Source organism: Balaenoptera musculus, chromosome 17 (genome assembly GCF_009873245.2).
Source record: "Balaenoptera musculus isolate JJ_BM4_2016_0621 chromosome 17, mBalMus1.pri.v3, whole genome shotgun sequence".
In the NCBI taxonomy this organism is placed as follows: Eukaryota; Metazoa; Chordata; class Mammalia; order Artiodactyla; family Balaenopteridae; genus Balaenoptera; species Balaenoptera musculus.
The window spans coordinates 38,863,138-38,885,291 of NC_045801.1; the positions used below are offsets into that span (position 1 = coordinate 38,863,138).

Here is a 22,154-nt window from a genome sequence, read left to right on the forward strand (position 1 = left end):
GTTTGGATAAGCAGCTGAGAGCATTTCGTGTTTCTTTCAGGTTCAGAGACAGTGGCGAGCAGAGCAGGAGGAGAGCTCCCTAGTACTCTGCCAGAGATCAGGAGACAGCCTCACTGAAACATGGGAAAAAAACCCTCAACTCTAGCATTAAAAACTCCAGTATGGTGCTTGGGTTGGGCTGAGATTGGGCCGGTAGGACTTCCTCGTGTGAATGGCGAGGGGCCCCCTTGGATCAGCCGATGGAGGTCTTTCAGTCCATTTCCACAGCATTTATTGGTAACTACTTTGCACCGCATCCCTGGGACCCAAGCTGATTAAGACACAGGTGCTCCCCCTTCCCTGAGTGTGGGAACCAGTCAGGGAAAGTCATATCCAAGGCTGCTCTCACCGCGAGACCCAAAGTCACCAGGCCCTGAGTCACATCGGTAGCACTAGTCCCAAGCTTCTGCCCTCGCTTCTATGGGGACCTCCTCCCTCTTTCAAGTCCCCGCCCATCAACCTGAAGGAAGGAGGAGCCTCTCCGTGCCGACAACTAGCCAGTCAGCTTCAGGCTTCTCGCATCCCTCCCGTTCCCACATCCCTCGCAGGCTTCTCGCATCCCTCCCGTTCCCACACCCTTCCTCTTGCTCCCATGACGCTCACTGGTTACAAAGCAGCTCAGAGGAGCCTCACTTACATCTAGTCCCAGGGCGGTGCTGCCGTTGCTTCCAGACCCCATTTGTCTGGAGGGAACAGAGCAAGACTGGACTCTGCCCAGAGCTGGAGGGGCTGTTCCCTCTTAACTGGGCTGCCCTGTGGTCTTGGGCCCCAGCAGGAGAGCTTCCTTGGCTAGTGGATCACTAGTATCTCAGAAGAACAACTCCCTCATCCTCTAGAGACAACTGCTCCACGAAAAACCCAGAGATCTCCAGAAGCACAAGCATCGGTGTGTAGGTGTGGCGTCTTCTCTCAGGTGGGACTGAGGGGCCCCCTGAGATGGCCTGTCGGGTCTCTGTGGGTGGCCAGTCTGCTCAGTAGCCCACGTGGATGGTGGACTTGATACAGAGAGGGTGGCACTGGGCCAGAGAGGCTGTGGAAGAACAGAAGCTCAAGGGAGTGCTTCAGTCATCAGCCTGAAAGAAGCATCTTCCAGGAGGATGACGGAGAGACTGAGGGAAGATGGAAGGTCCGAGGGTCTGCGGGCAGCTGCAGGAGGGGAGATGGATGAGAGACTGCTCGCGTAGAAGCAGCGTTGAATGCGGGCACAGAGGCATGGGGCAGAAGGTCCCAAGGGGAGCCAAGGGACTGAGAGGCAGAGACTCGGATGAGTTGTCCACATGGATGGGCGGTCATCTACGATGATGGCAAACGGGCTAAAGGGGGAAACTGAGCCAGGGGCTGGACCCTTCAATTCCATGTGGGGAGAGACCTGGAACTTGGTAGATGCAGGATGCCCTGTACCTGGGTGGGTGTGCTCTGCCCACCTGGGCAACCCGGGGCTGAAACGCAGCCCACACTCCACTGGAAGGGCCAGGCGCCCTGGCATGGGGCTGTGTTTAGCCGGAGGGAAGGCACCCTAGTGCAGCCCTGGGTAGATGACCACGATGAGGCAGGGTCAGAGGCATAGTGGGATGGCATGGACCTCAAAGAATGGGGGGCTTTTTACGAGAAGACAGAGGAGAAATAGTGTGGAGTACCATAAAGAAGGGAGGAGAACGCCCCTGCCTTCTGGCCCTGTAACACTAGATTCTTCTGGTTAATAATAACAATAAAAAAGTAATAGTAATGGCCAACATGTCCACAGCTTACTGTATTCCAGGCACTGTGCTAACTGCTTTATATAGAAGCTCAGTTAATCCTCACAACAACCTTCTAAGGTAGTTACAATTATTAGTTCAATTTCACATTGGGGAAACCAAGGCACAGAGATCGGGTTACTTGCTCCAGCTCACGTAGGTAGGAATCAACCCCCAACTGTCTTGACTCCAGAGTTTGCCCCCCTACCCACGATACTAACACATAAGGTCTGCTTTCCTCCAGAAACAGCTCACAAAACTTGTTTTCTATCCTCCAGATTGACAAATGTGGATCCCAGTTTAAATCAACTCTAGTTTAAAAATGCAAATGGGAATCCAAAACTAAACTTTATTTCTTTCAAGACAGAGAAGGCCTCAGTTGACTGTGTTTCTCTCATCCTCCAGCTTTGCTCACTTGGCCCTTTGTCTCCCTCCCACCTTACGTTCCCCTCTCCTCCTTACACAGACCCCCTGTAGGGCTCAGATTACAGCCTGCTCTACCTTCTGCATCTTGCCTTCATTACAGGATTAGCACTAACTATATAGCCTGTAGTGTTGTCTAATTGGTTTTGCTGATGTAAAAGTTTGCCATTGAGCTCCTTCCTCTAATTGTTTAAACACTTGAGCGGTATATGTGCAGGTTGATGGGAAAGCCGACAGCATGGCCCGCGGGGAGGAAACTGCAATTCCAGCTGTAGCCCTTGCTTCTGAAACCTCAGACCAAACACACAATCAACAGTTATTGAGTGTGTAGCACGTGCCAGGTGCTCTACTGGACGTAGATGAATACGAATTCACCAAACCCAGTCCCTCCCCTCTGCACACATGTGTAGACCGTATTTCCCAGGTTTCCTTGCAGTTGAGTGAGGCCTTATGCTTGAGTTTCGGCCATGAAATATGGGTGGGAGTGACGTATGCTTCTTTCAGGCCCCGCCCTTAAACAGCCCTCATATAAGCCTCCACGTTCTCTCTTCTCTGAACCTGAAATTCCTGCTAGTGGAGCATATTAGATTTTTTTTTTTTAACAGTATTTGTGAATACCTGATACGGTTTCTACAGTTGTTAGCTTTGTGTTAGGGCCATCTCTCTGTGAGAGGGTGAACAAATTTTATTTTACATACCGTGGGATTGTTGTTTTTTTTTTTTAAAGATTTCAAATTTTATTTATTTATTTATTTATTTATGGCTGTGTTGGGTCTTCGTTTCTGTGCGAGGGCTTTCTCTAGTTGCGGCAAGTGGAGGCCACTCTTCATCGCGGTGCGCGGGCCTGTCACTGTCGCGGCCTCTCTTGTTGCAGAGCACAGGCTCCAGACGCGCAGGCTCAGTAATTGCGGCTCACGGGCCTAGTTGCTCCGCGGCATGTGGGATCTTCCCAGACCAGGGCTCGAACCCGTGTCCTCTGCATTGGCAGGCAGATTCTCAACCACTGCGCCACCAGGGAAGCTCTAGATTTTTTTTTTTTAATTGGAGTAAAATTGCTTTACAACGTTGTGTTAGTTTCTGCCGTACAATGAAGTGAATCAGCGATATGTTTACATATATCCCCTCCCTCTTGGACCTCCCTCCCACCCCACACCCCCCACCCCGATCCCACCCATCTAGGTCGTCCCAGAGCACCCAGCTGAGCTCCCTGTTCTATACAGCACGTTCCCACTAGCGATCTGTTTTACACATAAATAGCAGATTTTAGACAAATACTTGGTGGTTCATGCACTTAACTCTGTGATTTCCAGCGCTAGCACTTGGAAGAGATCTGTTGGTTAGGTGTTGCTGAGACAATTAAAACTGAATTAGCACTTTTTATACTGAATTCCCTCCAAACACATTTTTAGAGTTTGTTTGGCTGAGTGATGATTGAAATAAAATACCGTTTTGCTGAAATCCTGCTTTTGGGTTTTTTGTTTTTTTTTTTTTTTTAGTATTTGTTTATTTATTTATTTATGGCTGTGCTGGGTCCTCGTTTCTGCGCGAGGGCTTTCTCTAGTTGTGGCAAGCGGGGGCCACTCTTCATCGCGGTGGGCGGTCCTCTCACTGTCGCGGCCTCTCTTGCTGCGGAGCACAGGCTCCAGACGCGCAGGCTCAGTAATTGTGGCTCACGGGCCCAGCTGCTCCGCGGCACGTGGGATCTTCCCAGACCAGGGCTTGAACCCGTGTTCCCTGCATTGGCAGGCAGACTCTCAACCACTGCGCCACCAGGGAAGCCCCTGCTTTTGGTTTTAAGGTTCGTTGGATTCGCTGGCAAAATAAGCACTTGTCTCACACGAAGAAGCAGCTTTAATGAATTCTTTAATGAAAGGTGATTTAACTGAATTCTAATATACAATCATTAGAAGGAAAAGAATAAGATTATTAGGGAAACATAACAGGGTATACATCACCGAATTGGGCTGACACTTACTTCCAGATCCAAACAGCAGCTGGGTAGTCCCGAGTGACAGCAATCTGGAGCTCCAGCTGGGAAGGGTCCCGGGCAGTGCGTCCACCCCACGGGTGAGACTTCAGTTTACAGTTCTGGGGGCTTTCGTTTATAATTCCAGGCCGCAAACTGATATCATCAGTTTGCGTGCAAAAATGCAGCTCTGGATTCACTTTAACAATGCTGTTGCTCTTACCATGTGAGTCACAAGATTTTCTAGACCCCGGGGGACTGGCCAGGTCCCCAGGGCTCAAGAAATTCCAAGACCCATCCCCCTTTTTACCATAAGCACCGTTTGAGTTGCTAGCGGCAATTGTTAAGTGTGCAAGCAGGCACGCGGTCCAGGCAGGGTCACAGGTCGGGCAGAGGCATGCTTCTGCCTCTGAAGCTTGAACAAGACTACTTTATTAATTTTCCCAACAAATACCTAAATATCATCTGTCTCCTATTAAGTCAACTACTCCTTCCATTATTTATTCCATTTTTATAAACACTATTCTAAAACAGTTTATATTGAAGTCTTAGTCCAATCTTATTTCAAACATTTCTTCCGTGTTACGAGTAATATACTTGGTTACTGGACAGCAAAGCATTGTTATCCCCATAAAACATTTTGCTGCATAGCAAAACCTTCTAGATTCTGTGACCTTATGCCATTTTTTTCCCTGATGCTGTAATTCTCAGATCAGTTATTGCAGTTACTTTTCTTTTGGATTTCAGGGAGTGTATAAAGCTTGTAATAAAAATAATAAACACTGTTCATCTTGATACAGCTTTCTTCAAGAAGTCCGGACATTTCAAGGGAAAGGTTATAAAATAAATATGAGATGAGAGCTGGACAGACAGCAGCTGAAGTCAGACAGAATTCCTAAGTGTTTGGAAGGCTATGTATCCACATCGATCTTATTTAAATGATGGTCCATCATTGTGGTGTTAGGACAGAAAGTCAGAATTCCTCTGTGCTTCATGCAGCTCTCAGTGTCCTGGCCGTGAACAGGTCGAATGATGTCAACCATCAAATGAAGATAATTGTAACGAGAAGGCAAGATTAAGAGACGTAGAATAGGATTGTTTGCATCCAGAGCAAAATGTTATTTTTTGGTCTTTTTTTGTCAATCAAAAGGAATTGCTTTAGACCTTGACCATCATGATTTGTCCTCCTCCTGGAGTTTGGTGGCCTTGTAGTTCTGGTCTACCCAGACTTCTGCTCACAAAGTGTTCCCTAGTGTGATTTCTTTCTTTTTTTTTTAATTGAAGTATAGTGGGTTTACCATGTTGTATTAGTTTCAGGTACACAGCAAGGTGATTCATTTATGCATACATCTATTCTTTTTCAGATTCTTTTCCATTATAGGTTATTACAAGATATTGACTATAGTTCCCTGGCTATACAGTAGGACCTTGTTGTTTATCCATTTTATATACACTTGTATGTGTCTGTTAATCCCAAACTAATTTATCTCCCCCCTTCTCCTTTAGTAACCATAAGTTTGTTTTCTATGTCTGTGAGTCTGTTTCTGTTTTGTAAATAAGTTCATTTGTATCATTTTTTAGATTCCACGTATAAGTGATATCCTATGGTATTTGTCTTTCTCTGTGCTACTTACTTCACTTAGTATGATCATCTCTAAATCCATCCAGGTTGCTGCAAATGGCATTATTTCGTGCTTTTTTATGTCTGCAATACGATGCGATTTTTGAGTGCGGGAGCTCTGTCTGAGCAAGAGCAGATAGGTGGCGTTCGTTTCACTGTGCAGTAACCTGGAACCTTCCCTGCATCCTCGTCCCTACCGCCATAGTTCTCACCTGGGCTCATGCAGCAGCCTTAGGGTGACCAGCTGTCCCTGCTGGCCCGGGATAGCGGGTGGAGAGAGAGTTTCCTGGAATGCAGAACTCCCAGTGCTAAAATTGGGAGAGTCCTTGGCAAACCAGGATGAGTGGGTTCCCCTGAGCAGCCTCCTACCTACCTCTCCTTGCATTCAGCTAGCTCCCCTCTCTGATCTGTTTTCCACAGAACAGCCAGAAAGATCAGCAAATCTGGTCATGTCACTCCCGTGCTGGAAAGCCTTTGATGACCTCCTACCATCATTAAAGCTAAGCCCTTTAACCCGGCATCCGAGGTCTTCCTTATGATTCTGCCCAGCTGTCTCCCCGGCTTCCTCGCTCATCGCTGCTCGCACCCCTGCCCTGCCCTCCGGGCTCCAGTGAGCTGCACTGTCCACTCAGCCACACACGCTTCCTTCGCCCCTGCATGAGGCACACCTTCCCTCCCCGGGCCTTCTTCACTCTCGCTGGTCCCCCTAAGCAACACTCTTCCCCACCTCTTTGATTTGTCTGCCAGCGTCTTGCCTTTGATGTTACCTCCTCAGGCAAGTCTTCTCTGATTTACCCTATTTGACTTAGGCGCCTTTATCCTTAGGATGATTTTTGGCTGCTCATTACAGAGGCCTGACTACTGTGGCTTAACAGGGTAGAAGTTCGATTTCTCTCTCGTGTGACATGAATGTGGAGATAGACGGTCCAGGGCAGTTTGGCAGCTTTGCAGTCACTGGGGACCCAGGTTCCTTTCTGTACCCCCTGTGCTAGCATGGATCACGTCATGGTCCAGGCTGACTGTTCCAGCCATCGTGTCCACGTTGCAGGTGAAGCATTTTAGATTTTGTATTTGTCTAACTGGCATCCATTAATCATAAGACAAAACTAACGGCCGAGGTTGTTTGCATCTCCCCTGTGATCCACTCTGAACCATTTCCTTTATCTCACTCTCACACACCAAGCCAACATTTCCCCTGCCCTAATCAACCCGGGGCCAGGTGCCAGACAACTAAGGACAGCCCTTATGCCCCAAAGCCCACTGGAATTATTCAAGGAGCCAACATTAAGCTTGCCTTTCCCTCGGAAAACACAATAAAGGCTGTGGCCTGTGCTTTCCCCTTGCTCCTGCTTCTGCATCCTGACTGAACCTGGTACTTCTCCACATGGCCCTGGTGGCATGTTGTGCCCCCGCCTCTTGGGAGTTGTGAGTAGTAAGTTCTTCTTCCAATGGTATTAGCCTCTCCACGTCATTGCTCAGTATCCTTTATAAACTAAGACCCAGACACAAATCACAAAGTAAGTCAGATCCCTTCAAGCAGCCTTCCCTGGCCTACATACCACTGCAGGGTACTAACTAGTCTGCTCCCCACAACTAGCTCCAGAGGAGGCTGGGAGGGCGCAGTGCTGTCCCAAATAAATCAGGCTCTGTCATGGTGACGTGTGCTCTCCTGGCCTGAGCTCACATTTATCTTCTTGTCCCACCGTTACCTGCTTACTTCTGTGATGTCTCTTTAAGGGCAAGTTGGTAAGATGAGGGATTGATTTGTGATGGTACCTTGCTGACTGCTGTATCCCTGCACCTAACACAGCGCCTTGAACATTGGAGGTGCTCAGCACTGCAGAAGGAAAGTGGAGCTGTTGACTGTTAAGTTAGGAACAGAGGCGACACAGGTCTGCATTGTTAGCTTAAGCATACCTTCTTTATAACATGGGTAACACATGTGACATGGATCCCTTTATATATGTAGTCACTGAAAAAAATTTTTTGAGCACCTGAATCAGGCTAATTACTAGTTCTAGGTGCCAAAGATACAGCACTGAGCTAAACAGACGTGGCTGTTTATTCAGTACTATGTTTAGAATAAATTCCTGGCAGCAGATCTGAGCCTTGCTGGGCTCACCTTCCTCTTTCCTTCAGAGTTTAATTCTATGCCTTTTACAGTAAGTATTCAATAGATCTCAATCGAGCCGCTGGTTGAAACAAGAAGGATAAAGTGGGAGATTTTAAATGTCCTCATTATCATCCCAGTTTCCTCTTTAAAACGTTACTTGGTCATTCTTCCCTTTTAAGTTTTACAGCCCTAAAGAAATGAACAATTGGATAATAAGGGCTGGATATAAATTCTTTTTTAAAAATTAATTAATTAATTAATTTTTGGCTGCGTTGGGTCTTCGTTGCTGCGCGCAGGCTTTCTCTAGTTGCGGCGAGCGGGGGCTACTCTTTGTTGTGGTGTGTGGGCGTCTCATTGCGGAGGCTTCTCTTTGTTGCAGAGCATGGGCTCTAGGCGCACCGGCTTCAGTAGTTGTGGCTCTCGGGCTCTAGAGTGCAGGCTCAGTAGTTGTGGAGCTTGGTCTTCGCTGCTCCGTGGCATGTGCGACCTTCCTGGACCAGGGCTTGAACTCTTGTCTCCTGCATTGGCAGGTGGATTCTTAACCACTGTGCCACCAGGGAAGTCCCGAGCTGCATATAAATTCTAATTCTCTTTCCTGGAATGTATCTTTGTAACACTCTGTACTGTTTTCCTTTGAACTTTGGATATTGTAGAAATTTATGCAGAAGAGGTTTTTAGAGTGAGTTGAGCCATGCAGCATCACACAGTATTTTCTCTCCTGGTCCCACAGCGTCAGGTTTAAGGTCTGGCATGGCATGAAAACCCCCAGCCACCATCACCTCTCTGTACAGATTCTTTAAAGACATTTTTCCTAAGCCTGATATCTGAGAAAATAAGTACACCTCCAACTACTTATTGGAATAAAAGTAATATTTTTCTATTTTTAATCATTTATATACATTTTTCAAAAATGTTTTTCTCTGCTCATCTGCCTTTCTTATGGTAATGGTGACAGAAGTGAATTAAAGCAGTGTGTCCTAACTTGGGGGTCTCTCAGACAATATATTACCAGTTTAATGGTGTCAGTGCAAATGGAGTATAAACATGAAATTGAAGGACTTCCCTGGCGGTCCAGTGGTTAGGGCTCAGAGCTTCCACCGAAGGGGTCACGGGTTCGATCCCTGGTTGGGAAACTAAGTTTCCCATGTGCTGCACTGTGTGACCAAGAAAGAAACAAACAAAAAACATGAAATTGAGTCTCTCAAATAAGATACCGCCATTTTTATGCATTAGTGTCAGAGCAGTGGGATCTAAACACAGAATGGTTTCTTTTGCTCCATCCATGACTTCCTTCATCCATTTTCTGTTGAATCTTCCTTTCCTGTCCTTTAGAGACATCCCTGGAAGGTTCCATCATTTCACAGTCACTTTCAGAAATAAAAGTCCGGTCTCATTTATAGCTCCTGTTTAAACTTTACTTGGGAATTCCCTGGCGGTCCAGTGGTTAGGACTCCACCCTTTCACTGAGGAGGGCCTGGGTTCAATCCCTGGTCAGGGAACTAAGATCCCGCATGCCGCGAGGCATGGCAATAACAATGATGAAGATGATGATGATGATGATGATAGACTTTATCCCTTGTTCCCTCCACTTCCTCTCCCCACCCCCAAGCACTCACCAGGCTTATGGCTTGCGGGTGGGGAGGTAGATGGAGCTTGCTCTGTGCTTTCACTTCTTTCCTCTCCCACCTGGAGTGGAGGAGGGGGCTTGCGATCTACCTTGGGGATTCCCCGCCCTTCCCTACTCCAATTTCCACAATGTGTGAGGGTAGCCAGCTGCGAGAGAGACAGGTTCTGAGTCTTTTTCTGATTGCTGATCCTCTCCTGGGGGTTGTGATGGTTAATTTTATGTGTCACCTCGGCTAGGCTATGGTGCCAGTTATTTGGTCAAACACAAGTCTAGATGTTGCTGTGAAGGCAGCTTTTAGTTGTGATTAACATTTAAATCAGTGCACTTTTTTTTTTTTTTTTAATTAATTAATTTATTTATTTATGGCTGTGTTGGGTCTTCATTTCTGTGCGAGGGCTTTCTCTAGTTGCGGCAAGCGGGGGCCACTCTTCATCGCGGTGCGCGGGCCTCTCACTATCGCGGCTGCGGAGCACAGGCTCCAGACGCGCAGGCTCAGTAGTTGTGGCTCACGGGCCCAGTTGCTCCGCGGCATGTGGGATCTTCCCAGACCAGGGCTCGAACCCGTGTCCCCTGCATTGGCAGGCAGATTCTCAACCACTGCTCCACCAGGGAAGCCCTAAATCAGTGCACTTTGAGTAAAGCAGATTACCCTCCATAATGTGGATGGGCTTCATCCAATCATTTGAAGGTCTTAAGAGCAAAGACTGAGGTCCCCTCAAGAGGAAGGATTCTGCTTCCCGACTGCCTTTGGACTCAAGACTGCAAATTGACTTCTTCTGCAGGATTTCCAACCTGCCGGCGTGCACTGCCAATTTCAGACTTGCCACCTCCCACAACTGCATGAGCCAATTCCTTAAAATAAATTTCTCTCTCTCTCAGAAATGAGCTATCAAGCCATGAAGAGATACGGAGGAGCTTAAATGTATATTCCTAATTGAAAGAAACCAATCAGAAAAGGCTACCTACTGTATGATTCTAACTCTATGATATCTGGAAAAGGCAAAACTATGGGGACAGTAAAAAGATCAGTAGTTGCCAGGGTTTGGGGGTGGGGGATGACCAGGCAGAGCACAGAGGATTTTTAGGGCAGTGAGAATTCTCTGTATGATGCTGTAATGGTGGAGAAATGTCATATGTGTCTCCAAACCCGTATAATGTATAACACCAGAGTGAACCTAAAGAGAAACTGTGGACTTTGGGTGATAATTAAGTATCCCTTGTCCTCCCCGAGTAAATGTGCCACTCTGGTGGGAGATGTTGATAATAGGGGGGCAGGAAGTATATGGGAAATATATAATATGTTGATAATAGGGGGGCAGGGAGTATATGGGGGACAGGGAGTATATGGGAAATCTCTATACTTTCTGCTCAATTTTGCCATAAACTTAAAATGTCTCTAAAAAATGAAGTCTTTTTAAAAAAATATTTATTTATTTATGTATTATTTATTTTGGCTGGGCCAGGTCTTAGTTGCAGCACATGGACTCTCTTAGTTGCAGCATGCATGGGGGATCTAGTTGCCCAACCAGGGATCGAACCGGGGACCCCTGCATTGGGAGCTCGGAGTCTTACCCACTGGACCACCAGGGAAGTCCCTAAAACATGAAGTCTTAATTTAAAAAATTATTTTAGAAGGCGCATATATATATTTTTTCCCTTAAGGCCGTCAACCGATTGGATGAGATCCTCCCACACAGTTACACACACACACACTCTGCTGGTTCTGTTTCTCTAGAGAACCCTGACAAGGGGTTTTCTCTGCTTTCTCTGCCATCACTGACTTGTTTGTGTCAATGGCCTTCTGGTGCAGTACAGGGACCCAAATCTTCAGAAGTGTTTCTCTGGGAGCTCCTCTTCGTTTGGCTGGGGTGGTGGTGAAGGACCTCCACCATCCACCTCACAAAGAGGGCAGGGAAAGCCTGCTCTGAGCCAACAGCTTTCTTCTCTTGTGACTCTTCCCAACTCCCCTCCCCAGTCTTCTTGGGTGGGCTTCGGGGATTGACTTGATGGGAGGGCAGGGACCAGAACAGTGCCCTGGTGATGGCCATTCCCTTTAGAACGCGTGGTACTTAATGTCCTTTGGTCCTCAGCTGGAGGCCTCAGTAGTCGATTCCTCAGTAGAAGTCAACTCAACAGCAATTACAGTAAGTTTCCAGGATGTGACCAGTAATTCCTTGAAAAAAAAAAAAAAAAAAAAAAGAGTTCCAAGTCCAAACATATTTGGGGACAACTAAGTGAAACAGAGTTTTAAACACTTTTTTTAAATACAACGTTTCTCTGAAACTCTAATATGCTGATATGAATGGCAGACTACAAAGGGAGGATACAGTATTCTGGAATTCCTAAACTTTGACTCTGGAACACAATTTTGAGATTCAACTAGTAACTCCCATACAGTGGTCACACAACACTGGCTTGAAAAATACTGAGTTAGCAAGATGCCTGAGATGCCGGTTCAATTCCTTGAGCCCTCACAGCTGCACAGACTCTCTGGGATTTGAGACTATTACTTAAAGTTCCTTAAGTTAGCTTCTGTGAGCACCTGAGATAGCAAACATAAAGCCCCTGCTATGAAATAGATGTTGCATACGTGATAGCTATGACTAAGAATAAGATCTGAGATTTGTGGACTTGGAATCAACTCATACTCCATCCTACCATCAGCAAGTATATTTTACTGATGGTGCTTTTGTTGTAAGAACAATCAAATGTGTGATGTGCTATTAAGTCCAAATTCTAAACTGTGTTTTAAAAACCTTTCTGCTATAATCATTCTTTACTGGGACTTCCCTGGTGGTCCAGTGGTTAAGACTCCATACTCCCAAGGCAGGGGGCCAGGGTTCAATCCCTGGTCAGGGAACTAGATCCCACATGCATGCCGCAACTAAGAGTTCACATGCCACAACTAAGGAGCCAGTGAGCCGCAACTAAGGAGCCCACATGCTGCAACTAAGACCCGGCACACCCAAATAAATAAATAAATAATAAAATTATAATCACTCTTTATCTTTCCATGTTTCAAAATTGGTACGTGGATGAAATCTGGTGCAATTTTCCTAACTCCAAGAAGATCTGAATAGCTTTTCTACTGGCCAAGTCAACTTTAAAGAGATTGGTGAAGGCAGGACTTCCCTGTTGGCGCAGTGGTTAAGAGTTCGCCTGCCAATGCAGGGGACGTGGGTTCGGGCCCTGGTCCGGGAGGGTCCTGCGTGCCATGAAGCAGCTGAGCTCGTGTGCCACAACTACTGAGCCTGTGCTTGCTCCTAGAACCCTCAAGCCACAGCTACTGAGCCCGCATGCCACAACTGCTGAAGCCCGTGTACCTGGAGCCCGTGCTTTGCTAGGAGAGAGGCCACCGCAGTGAGAGGTCCGCGCACCGGGGTGAAGAGTGGCCCCCCCAACTCTCCGCAGCTGGAGAGGGCCCGCGTGCAGCAAAGAAGACACAACACAGCCAAAAATAACTAACTAAATAAATAAATAAATTTTAAAAAAGAGAGATTGGTGAAGGCACAGAGAGTGAGTTAAATAGTAGAAAACTCAATTTCCTAGTACAAACATGCAATGAGTAAACACAATTTCCTAGAACAAACAAACAAGGAAAGCCCAGACCTGACAAGCCCTGAGATAACAGGGACTGAAATCTAGTTAGATTGCTTCCCTCCTCTGCCCAGGCCCCATTCTCATTTGGCAAGAGGGGAATAGTGAAGGGGAATTGTTTCCTTCTTCTGGGGGAGGTTGAAAAGGAACTGCCTTGTGATGATCATTCAACACCTACTCAGACCAGGGTTTGGCCAGATGTGATAAAGTCCCTTTATCTTTACGTTTATGCCTTATGAGACAGTATAGATTGGCTGAAAAAAATAGTGTTTTTCATTATTTTGCAAAAACACCTTAGATTTTATGTGATTTACGTGATGAAATATTTTGGGCTCCATCCCTACATTATGGCCAGTTGTTTACTGCCTTACACAGCATTGATGTTGAAAGCTATGCAATACTTATTCATCAGAGTTCAAATTCTCAGAGAGCTTCTGGCAAATAAACTACTTAAATTTATGATGATAATAGAGAGAGTGTGTATACACTTTCCAAGAAGGTCTTTTACCTGGAACTGACCACTGTTTATATTGTTGATGACTTCAAGCTCTCTGACTTGTAATATTCTCCAGCCCTTTGTCCTTATGTGAATAATAGAAGGGTAGGGTGTCGGTGCTTCCTCTTTGCACACCTAACATCAGGCCTCAGAGATTCTCAGTCTCTCAAGGATGTTGCTGTTAGAAGTATGTTTTCTTGATTTTTTATAGGTCACCCATCCCCGCACCGTGCGGCATGCGGAACTTCCCGGATCAGGGATCGAACCCATGCCCCCTGCAGAGGAAGCTCGGAGTCTTAACAACTGGACCGCCAGGGAAGTCCTTGTGTTCTTGATTTTCAAGGCTCTGTCAAAGAAAGAGCTTTATTATTTATTTACTTATTAATTTCTGTGATAAGAACACAACATGAGGACTTCCCTGGCCGTCCAGTGGTTAAGACTCCGTGCTTCCACTGCAGGGGGCAGGTTCAATTTCCTAGAACAAACAAACAATACCCTGATGGGGGAACTAAGATCCCACATGCCATGTGGTGTGGCACCCCCACCAAAAAATAACACAACATGAAATCTACCCTCTACTTTTGTTTTGTTTTAAATTGATTAATTTATTATTTGTTTTTTGGCTGCGTTGGGTCTTCGTTGCTGCACGCAGGCTTTCTCTAGTTGCAGCGAGCAGGGGCTATTCATTGCGGTGCACGGGCTTCTCATTGCGGTGGCTTCTTTTGTTGCGGAGCAAGGGCTCTAGGAGCACCGGTTTCAGTAGTTGTGGCGCACGGGCTCTAGAGGGCAGTAGTTGTGGCGCACGGGCTTAGGTGCTCCGCAGCATGCGGGATCTTCCCCGGCCAAGGTTCGAACCCATGTCCCCTGCATTGGCAGGCGGATTCTTAACCACTGCACCACCAGGGAAGTCCTGACATTTACCCTGTTAACAAAATTTTAAGTGCACTATACAGTTTTGCTGACCATAGGCACAGTGTTGTACAGCACGTCTCTGGAACTTACTCGTCTTGCATAACTGAAACTTTATACCCATTGAACAGCAACTCCCCATCTCCCCCTCTCTCAGCCCCTGGCACCCACCATTCTGCTCTCTGTTTCTCTGAGTTTGACTAGTTTAGATTTCTCATGTGAATGGAATCATGCAGTATTTGTCCTTCTGTGACAAGTTTATAAATTTTTTTTTTTTGATTCAACTGTGCTTAACATTTCACCAGGAAAAAGTATCTTTGTTACTTTTACTAATATCCCTAATGATCACTCTCAACCCAGAACTCACCAGCCTCACCACATTTTTTATCAGCTACCCATAGGGTGCAGAGGAGATGACTATTCAGAACTTTACGTTCACTTCAGTTATTTCTAACAGGATCAAGCTCTAGGTGATAACAAACCAAATCAACCGTCCCCAAGTGCATTTTCTGGTCTAGTATGCAGCAGCAGGATCTAATAGGGAGACCAGAGCTTCCCTGGGTTAAAGCAAATTTATTTTAATAAAACACCTGGTTTTCAACAGAATTTGAACTTATTTCCAAATTGGCCCTTATTTTAAAAGCTTTGGGACTTCCCTGGTGGGGCAGTGATTAAGAATCTGCCTGCCAATGCAGGGGACATGGGTTCGATCCCTGGTTCAGGAAGATCCCACATGCCACAGAGCAACTAAGCCCGTGCGCCACTACTGAGCCTGCGCTCTAGAGCCCGCGAGCCACAACTACTGAAGCCCGCGCGCCTAGAGCCCGTGCTCCACAACAAGAGAAGCTACCGCAATGAGAAGCCTGCACACCGCAACAAAGAGTAGCCCCGCTGGCCGCAACTAGAGGAAGCCCACGCGCGGCAGTGAAGACCCAACGCAGCCAAAAATAAATAAGTAAATACATAAATTAAATAAATAAATAAATAAAAGCTTTGCTTTTGGGGAATGGTATATAGCCACTCTGGAAAATAGTTTAGCAGTTTCTTACAAAATGTAACAAGCAATCACCATACAATGCAGTCATTTCACTCCTGAGCATTTATCACAGATTAATGAAAACTAAAAATATGTACACGAATGTTCACTGCAGCTTTCTTCATAATAGTGCAAATCTGGAAATAATCCAAACGTCCTCAATGGATGGATGGTTAAATAAGCTGTATACAAATATGCCATGGGGTGCCACACAGCAAAAACAACAACAACAACAGGAATAAACTATTAGTACAATAGTTTGGATGGATCTGAAGGGAATTATGCTTAGTGAAAAAGCCAATCCCCAAAGATACACACTGTATGATTTCATTTATATAACATTCTTGAGATGAAAAAATTATACAGATAAAGAACAGAGTGTGTGTTGCCATGGGTTATGGACAGGGGTGGGGCTGGGAAAGTGTGTGTGATTGTAGAAGGGGAACATTGTGAGATGGGGCTGTTGTGTAGCTTAACTGGTGCTGATTACACAAATCTACGTGTGATTAGATTGCATAGTGTTAAATACACACACAGAAGGGCATCTAAAACTGAGGAAATCTGAATCAGATGTTGAGTCATACCAATGTCAATTTCCTGCTTGCCACGTTGTGCTGGAGTTTTGCAAGATACTGCCTTTGAGGGAAACTGGTGAAGGGGTCTGTATTATTTCTTACAATTGCATATGAATCTACAATTATCTCAAAATAAAAAACGTTTAATTAAATAAAAGGCTTTGCTTATAAAGTTGAATAATATATTGCCGAGCAAGCAATTCTTTCATTCGAAAGACTATTACAGAGCAAAGAAAGTTCTCATCGGTTTCTACTGAGGAACGGCACACATTGCAAAATAGAACTGTAGGCCTCAGGAAAGTTATAAATCACTTGTGTTATTGAGAAAGCAATTTGGTGTCAGTATCCTCTGGAAGTCAATGAGAGGATAAGAGCAGCATAAAATGACAGTAACCTAGATAAATTCTCAATAAATTCTAAAAATGAGATTTTAATCACCTTTGTTATTCTTTGAGCTCAGAATTGGGCTCTCTACTGATGCAGGTTCAAACTGCAGATTTGCACATGAGCAAATTTCTGTGTTTAGACATTAACAGTTATTCTGGTCACACTTGAAAAGTGTCTATCCAGCGAATGGCTCTCCCATTTTCACTGGGAGGATGGCACGGTGGAGGCACAGGAAGATAATGGACAGAGAAGGTCTCAAAGAATGCAAAGGAGTCGGCTGAGGAAGACAGGGCAGCAGTGATACCGTGGGCAATGGATCCAGGTACAGGACAGGTATAGATGCAGGCCAGGGCCCTGCAGAGGGGGACAGGACAGTCTGTGTGTGTGTGTATAAAAGAGTTAGGGATGAGGACTGAGGAGATCAGGAAAGGATTCCAGGAGATTTAAACTGATCTGGAAGTGACTGCCCATATGGCTCTTGAGAAGGAAATACAATAAACTGAATTATGTTATCAGTTTGGTCCCTCGGTTGCACTCGCCACATTTTAGGGACTCAATAGGCTCATGTGGCTAGTGGCTTCCATATTTGGCAGCACAGATACAGGACATTTCTTCCACTGAGAAAGTTCCATAGGGCTGCGCATGCCTGGAATTGACTATGTGTAGCCCGGGAAGGGTATTCTAGGTGAAGCAGGCAAAGAACAGTCAGGGAGGGGTGTGTGCAGGGGAGCAGTGGGAGGTGAAGGTAAAGGTAGCTTGGAATCAGATTGTGGAGCGTCCGAAGGAACAGAAGGTCTAGGGGTATGAAGATCAGCACTTACTTTTCTTGTTTAACAATATATCCTGGTGATCATGAGATATCAGGAGATGGAGATTTGCCTTATTCCTTTCTGCAGCCACACAGAATGCCATCACTGCGTGTCACGTAAGTTATTCAGCCAGCACCTCCTGATGGCTCTCTGTGTTCTTCCCAGTCTTCCACTTACAAGCAGTGCCTAATGTCTAAGGCGTTTTGTGTTTTAGGCAGTGTCCTCCTGAACTCAGGGCTTCCAGTGGTGGCCTCCAGGAGCCCAGCCTAGAACCCACTTTTCTAGTTCTTTCTTGTTTGAAAAATGGCAGTCGGGGGATGGGATGGGTATTGTGGTCCGGGCGCGGGTTGGAAGAAGAATTTCCAGACACGAAGTATTTTAGAAAAGAGTGAGTTTATGGAGAACAAAGAACAGAGCAGAGTTAGTGAGGGCGCGGCAAGTATAGCGGGCCGACTTCTTGGTAGACCAGGGAGAGCCGACCCCCTTTGTGGGCTAGTAGCCAACTTTTATAGCCTCAAGACAAAGAAAATTCCAGCTGGCAGGATGGCATTAGGTGATTGGTCAGGATGCTACAAGGTTACTACATGGTGATTATTTTGCCTAATATGGAGTCGGGGGTGGGGGTGGGGGGCTGTCCGGTTAGATTAGGAGCGCCCATGGCAACCGTTGCTATGGGGGTTCGGTTAATTCTGGAATTTCTGTCCTGCGTCCTTTTTTTTTTTTTGATTTTTGAATTAGGTTTCTTTAGCGTTATGTACACATAAAAGAGAAATCACCCTCTGTTCCCACTCAACAGAAAACATGCACAAACCCAAGGTATACACGAAGGGAAGGGGTCCCAGCCCCAAGTTAGTGGTTGGGTGGGATGGTGCAATCCTGTAAGTCACAAGCCCCAGTCAGGAGAGGCCCGGACTGAAGTGTTCCGCGGGCTGTACCCCCTGCAGCTGGCCCTAAAATAAGCGTGCGCCATAGCCAAAGGTGTGTTTGAGGCCCTCAAAGTAGTACCGCTGCCAGCCCTGCCGTGTCCTCTCCTCCTCAGGGGCAGGGATGCCTCGGCCTTCCATGCACAGCTCAGTCTCTCCATTCTTGTCAATGAAGGTCAAGGTGATGGTGGCAAAGTGCCCTTCTGGCCAAGATTTAAACCTCCACTCCATCACAATATGTCTCTCAGGGATCAAAGAGATTACAACCTTAAATTTTATCTACAGAGCAGATCAGTGAGTTCTCCAGAGACATTGCCATCTACCAGGTGAAACTTGCCCCCTTTGTCTGCTTCTAACATTGCAGGAGCATGGGTAAAGGCCCGAACAAGCTCCTGGGTGGTAAAAACTCTATGGAGCTCCTCTGGTGATGTCAGGAAGGTTTCTCTAAGGGTGTTCTTACCAGTGGGGATTTTGACACCAACAGGTCTGGCCTGGGTTTTTGAAGGAGCAGACTTAGCCTTGCGCCCCTGTTTTCAGTGCTGGCTGCCCGACTGGGTCTACTGCCTCTCCGTTCATTGTAGGCAAGATCATACCCTGCGTGAACTCTGTTTTCAGGGTGCTGATGTAAATTCCCATTGCTCCTCTTAGCGGTTTCACCCCTTCTTCCTTCATTAAGGCCACGAGATTTGTGTCAGGCTCACCCTTGGCAGGGCTCACACTAATCTCCACTTCATCCACAGTATTTTCATCAGACAAATTGGGGATCTCCACATGGCCCTTGTACTGCACCCCAGACTTAGAGGTAACTGTCCGGTTTAGTTTGACGCTCCACTCATAAAAGAAGAAAAGTTTGCCTTTGCGATTGTAAATAGATGCCTCTCCATCAAGCTTATTCACTTCGGTCACCTCGCACTTGCCTTCCTCATCTTGCACACGCACTGCTAGGAACAGTGTTTTCAGCTTATCTGTGGACCAGTTTGAAGCCTCTCTCTCTGTCCTGTGGAGACACAAAGGACACTTCTCATTGTTTCCCTGAACCCTTAATCAGCCATGCTGAGCCTCATGGGAGTTGTAGTCTTGTTGACTGACCCGCCGGATAACCGCAGAAGTGTCCTGTGTCATTGATATAGGGTGTCCTTGATGTAGGGCTGTATAGCAGGGGCTGAGAGCATGCCCTGTATTCTAATTACCGTCTGTATTGGTTTCAGATTCCTCCTTCAGGTTTTAAACCTGCCCTGTGGTAATAGGCAATGGTAGGCACACCAGGCCGGAGGGCAGGGGCCAGTCTCAGCACTTACCAGCCAAATTATTTGCTTGGAGTCAAAGATGCCCTTAGTACCTCTTCAGCACCATTATCTTCTCCAGCTTTTACTCTGACTGTAAGGTCTCGACTGTCACCTAGGGTCTTTTTTTTTTTTTTTTAACATATTTATTGGAGTATAATTGCTTTACAATGGCGTGTTAGCTTCTGCTGTATAACAAAGTGAATCAGCTATACATATACATACATCCCCATATCTCCTCCCTCTTGCGTCTCCCTACCATCCTCCCTATCCCACCCCTCTAGGTGGTCACAAAGCACGGAGCTGATCTCCCTGTGCTATGCGGCTGCTTCCCACTAGCTATCTGTTTTACATTTGGTAGTGGATATATGTGCATGCCGGTCTTAAAGAGACTTCCCATTGCTCTGAGTTTGCATTAAAGCCCAGTGAAGGGAGTAGGGTTGTCCCATATTTGAGCTTAGAGTCTCTGCGGGAGTGCATCTTCAGCCATTCTCTCCTACAGTTTTATTTCCCTTTGTCTCCTGCCTCAAAGGACACATAAAATGCCCTTTTATAACAAGGCTAGATACTTTTGTCTTGGTCCCATTCTGCAATTCTCAGAACAACTTTTTATACTTCATACCTTAAAAATCACACTTCTAAATATTAATACCTTGAGTTTATAGCTTTGCTCATGAGCTGCTATCTGTAATTTACTTTAGAATGCTTCAGCATGGAGAGTGTGATATAAAAATGTGTGTTAGTTTAAGCTACCCTAGGGGAAGCTGGCTACTCTAATTCCATTGGTGATCAGCTAGCATCATATCAGAAAGATCCTGCTCCAGAGGAAGTTACCATAAATACTTCCGTTTTCCATATCTTTGATCAGCAGTGAATTCGTCACTTGTCTTTTTTTTTTTTTTTGTCTTTCTTTTTTATTTTTTTAAATTTATTTTATTTTTGGCCGCGTTGGGTCTTTGTTGCTGCGCGTGGGCTTTCTCTAGTTGTGGTGAGCGGGGGCTACTCTTCGTTGCAGTGTGCGGGCTTCTCATTGCAGTGGCTTCTCTTGTTGCGGAGCACGGGCTCTAGGTGTGCAGGCTTCAGTAGTTGTGGCACGCGGGCTCAGTAGTTGTGGCTGGCGGGCTCTAGAGCGCAGGCTCAGTAGTTGTGGCGCACGGGCTTAGTTGCTCCATGGCACGTGGGATCTTCCCGGACCAGGACTAGAACCCGTGTCCCCTGCATTGGCAGGCAGATTCTTAACCACTGTGCCACAAGGGCGGTCACAAAATAAAGCATTTTGAAAGTTTTAAAAATTGTATACAGTTAAATATGTCTACCTTCTCTTTTACAGCTTCTAGGTTTCCCATTCTTGGTTAAGAACATCTTCCCATAAAAAGTGATATATGTCAATTATTTCTCAATGAAAGTGAAAAAAAATTTTCCTTTATAAAAACAAAGAAAAAAAGAATATCTCCTCCACTCCTGGGTTGTACATGTAGTTTCCTCTATTGTCTTTTAAGATTAAAAAAATTTTTTTTTCAGTCTTTAATCCAACTGGGATTTATTTTCATATAAGGTATGATGGGGCCCAGCTTTATTTTCTTCCAGTCAGATAAGTTGTGCCAGTACCATCTATTAAAGAAATCAACCTTTTACCACAAAACTAAAACACCACCTAAACTGTATACAGAATTCCCATGAATATAGGAATGTACCTCTGGATTCCCCATCCTGTTCTTCCAACTTATTTGACTATCTTTTTGTTGACAACTTATTAAACTGCATTGGTGTAATGCTCAATAAATTTTGAATATCCTTTATGCTTGGAGTTGCTCACACAGCCAAAATTCATTGTCTGGTATCCCTTGCTGCTTGACACACATGGATATGACCTTGCCCCTGCCCAACACTAAGAAAAGAGGGAGGAAACAGGAGGCCTGGGCAGAACCCAGTTGTGGAGGCATGGCCTGCAGCAGCAGCTGAGTCAGGAAGGAGTTCAGGTCTGGGCATCCTCATGGGAGCTGGTGGGTGGGGTTGTTTCTGCTCCTGCAGACTATGAGGCCAGGTGTTACTCCTGGTAGGTTAAGGGAATCTGGATCTCTTGTGCTTCCAGATTCCTTTTCAGCATAAACTAGCCAGAGGGGATTCTGGGTTTTACCACTAAGAACCCTGATGGATACAAGTCATTTTAAATTTTATTCTCATAACTGGTATTCATGAGGTGGGCCCCCTTGCCCTCTCTTGCAGCTGCTCCCTACTTTTTCTTACTTCATTTTTTTCAAATTATTTGTTTCCATAGTCTTTGAGGTACTTGAAAAATCTGTTTCAGTCTAACTGGAATTGAGCTGAAATTATATATTTGGGAAATATTGATATTTTTGTTTTCCAAATAAAGAAGGATAGTTTTTCATTTGTTAGATCGTTATTCTGTCCTTCAAAAAGACTACAGCTTTCATTTGGTCTTGTATCTTTCTTGAAACATTTATTTCTAGATATGGTAGTTATGGAAATTCCCTGGTGGTCCAGTGGTTAGGGCTCGGCACTTTCATTGCCGGTGCCCTGGGTTTGATCCCTGGTCAGGGAACTAAGATCCCACAAGCCGTGAGGCACGGGCAAAAAAAAAAAATCATAGTTT

General features: G+C 45.8%; 1 protein-coding gene across 1 annotated transcript; it reads right to left on the reverse strand.

The window, feature by feature from the left end:
* Positions 1-18,284: 18,284 nt before the first annotated feature.
* Positions 18,285-18,986, reverse strand: LOC118883634 (activator of 90 kDa heat shock protein ATPase homolog 1-like). Its single transcript, XM_036830654.1, is given in 3 exon segments — positions 18,285-18,513; positions 18,549-18,785; positions 18,787-18,986. Coding segments are annotated over 3 exon segments (609 nt in total). The 5' UTR covers positions 18,930-18,986.
* Between the last annotated feature and the right edge of the window lie 3,168 nt (positions 18,987-22,154).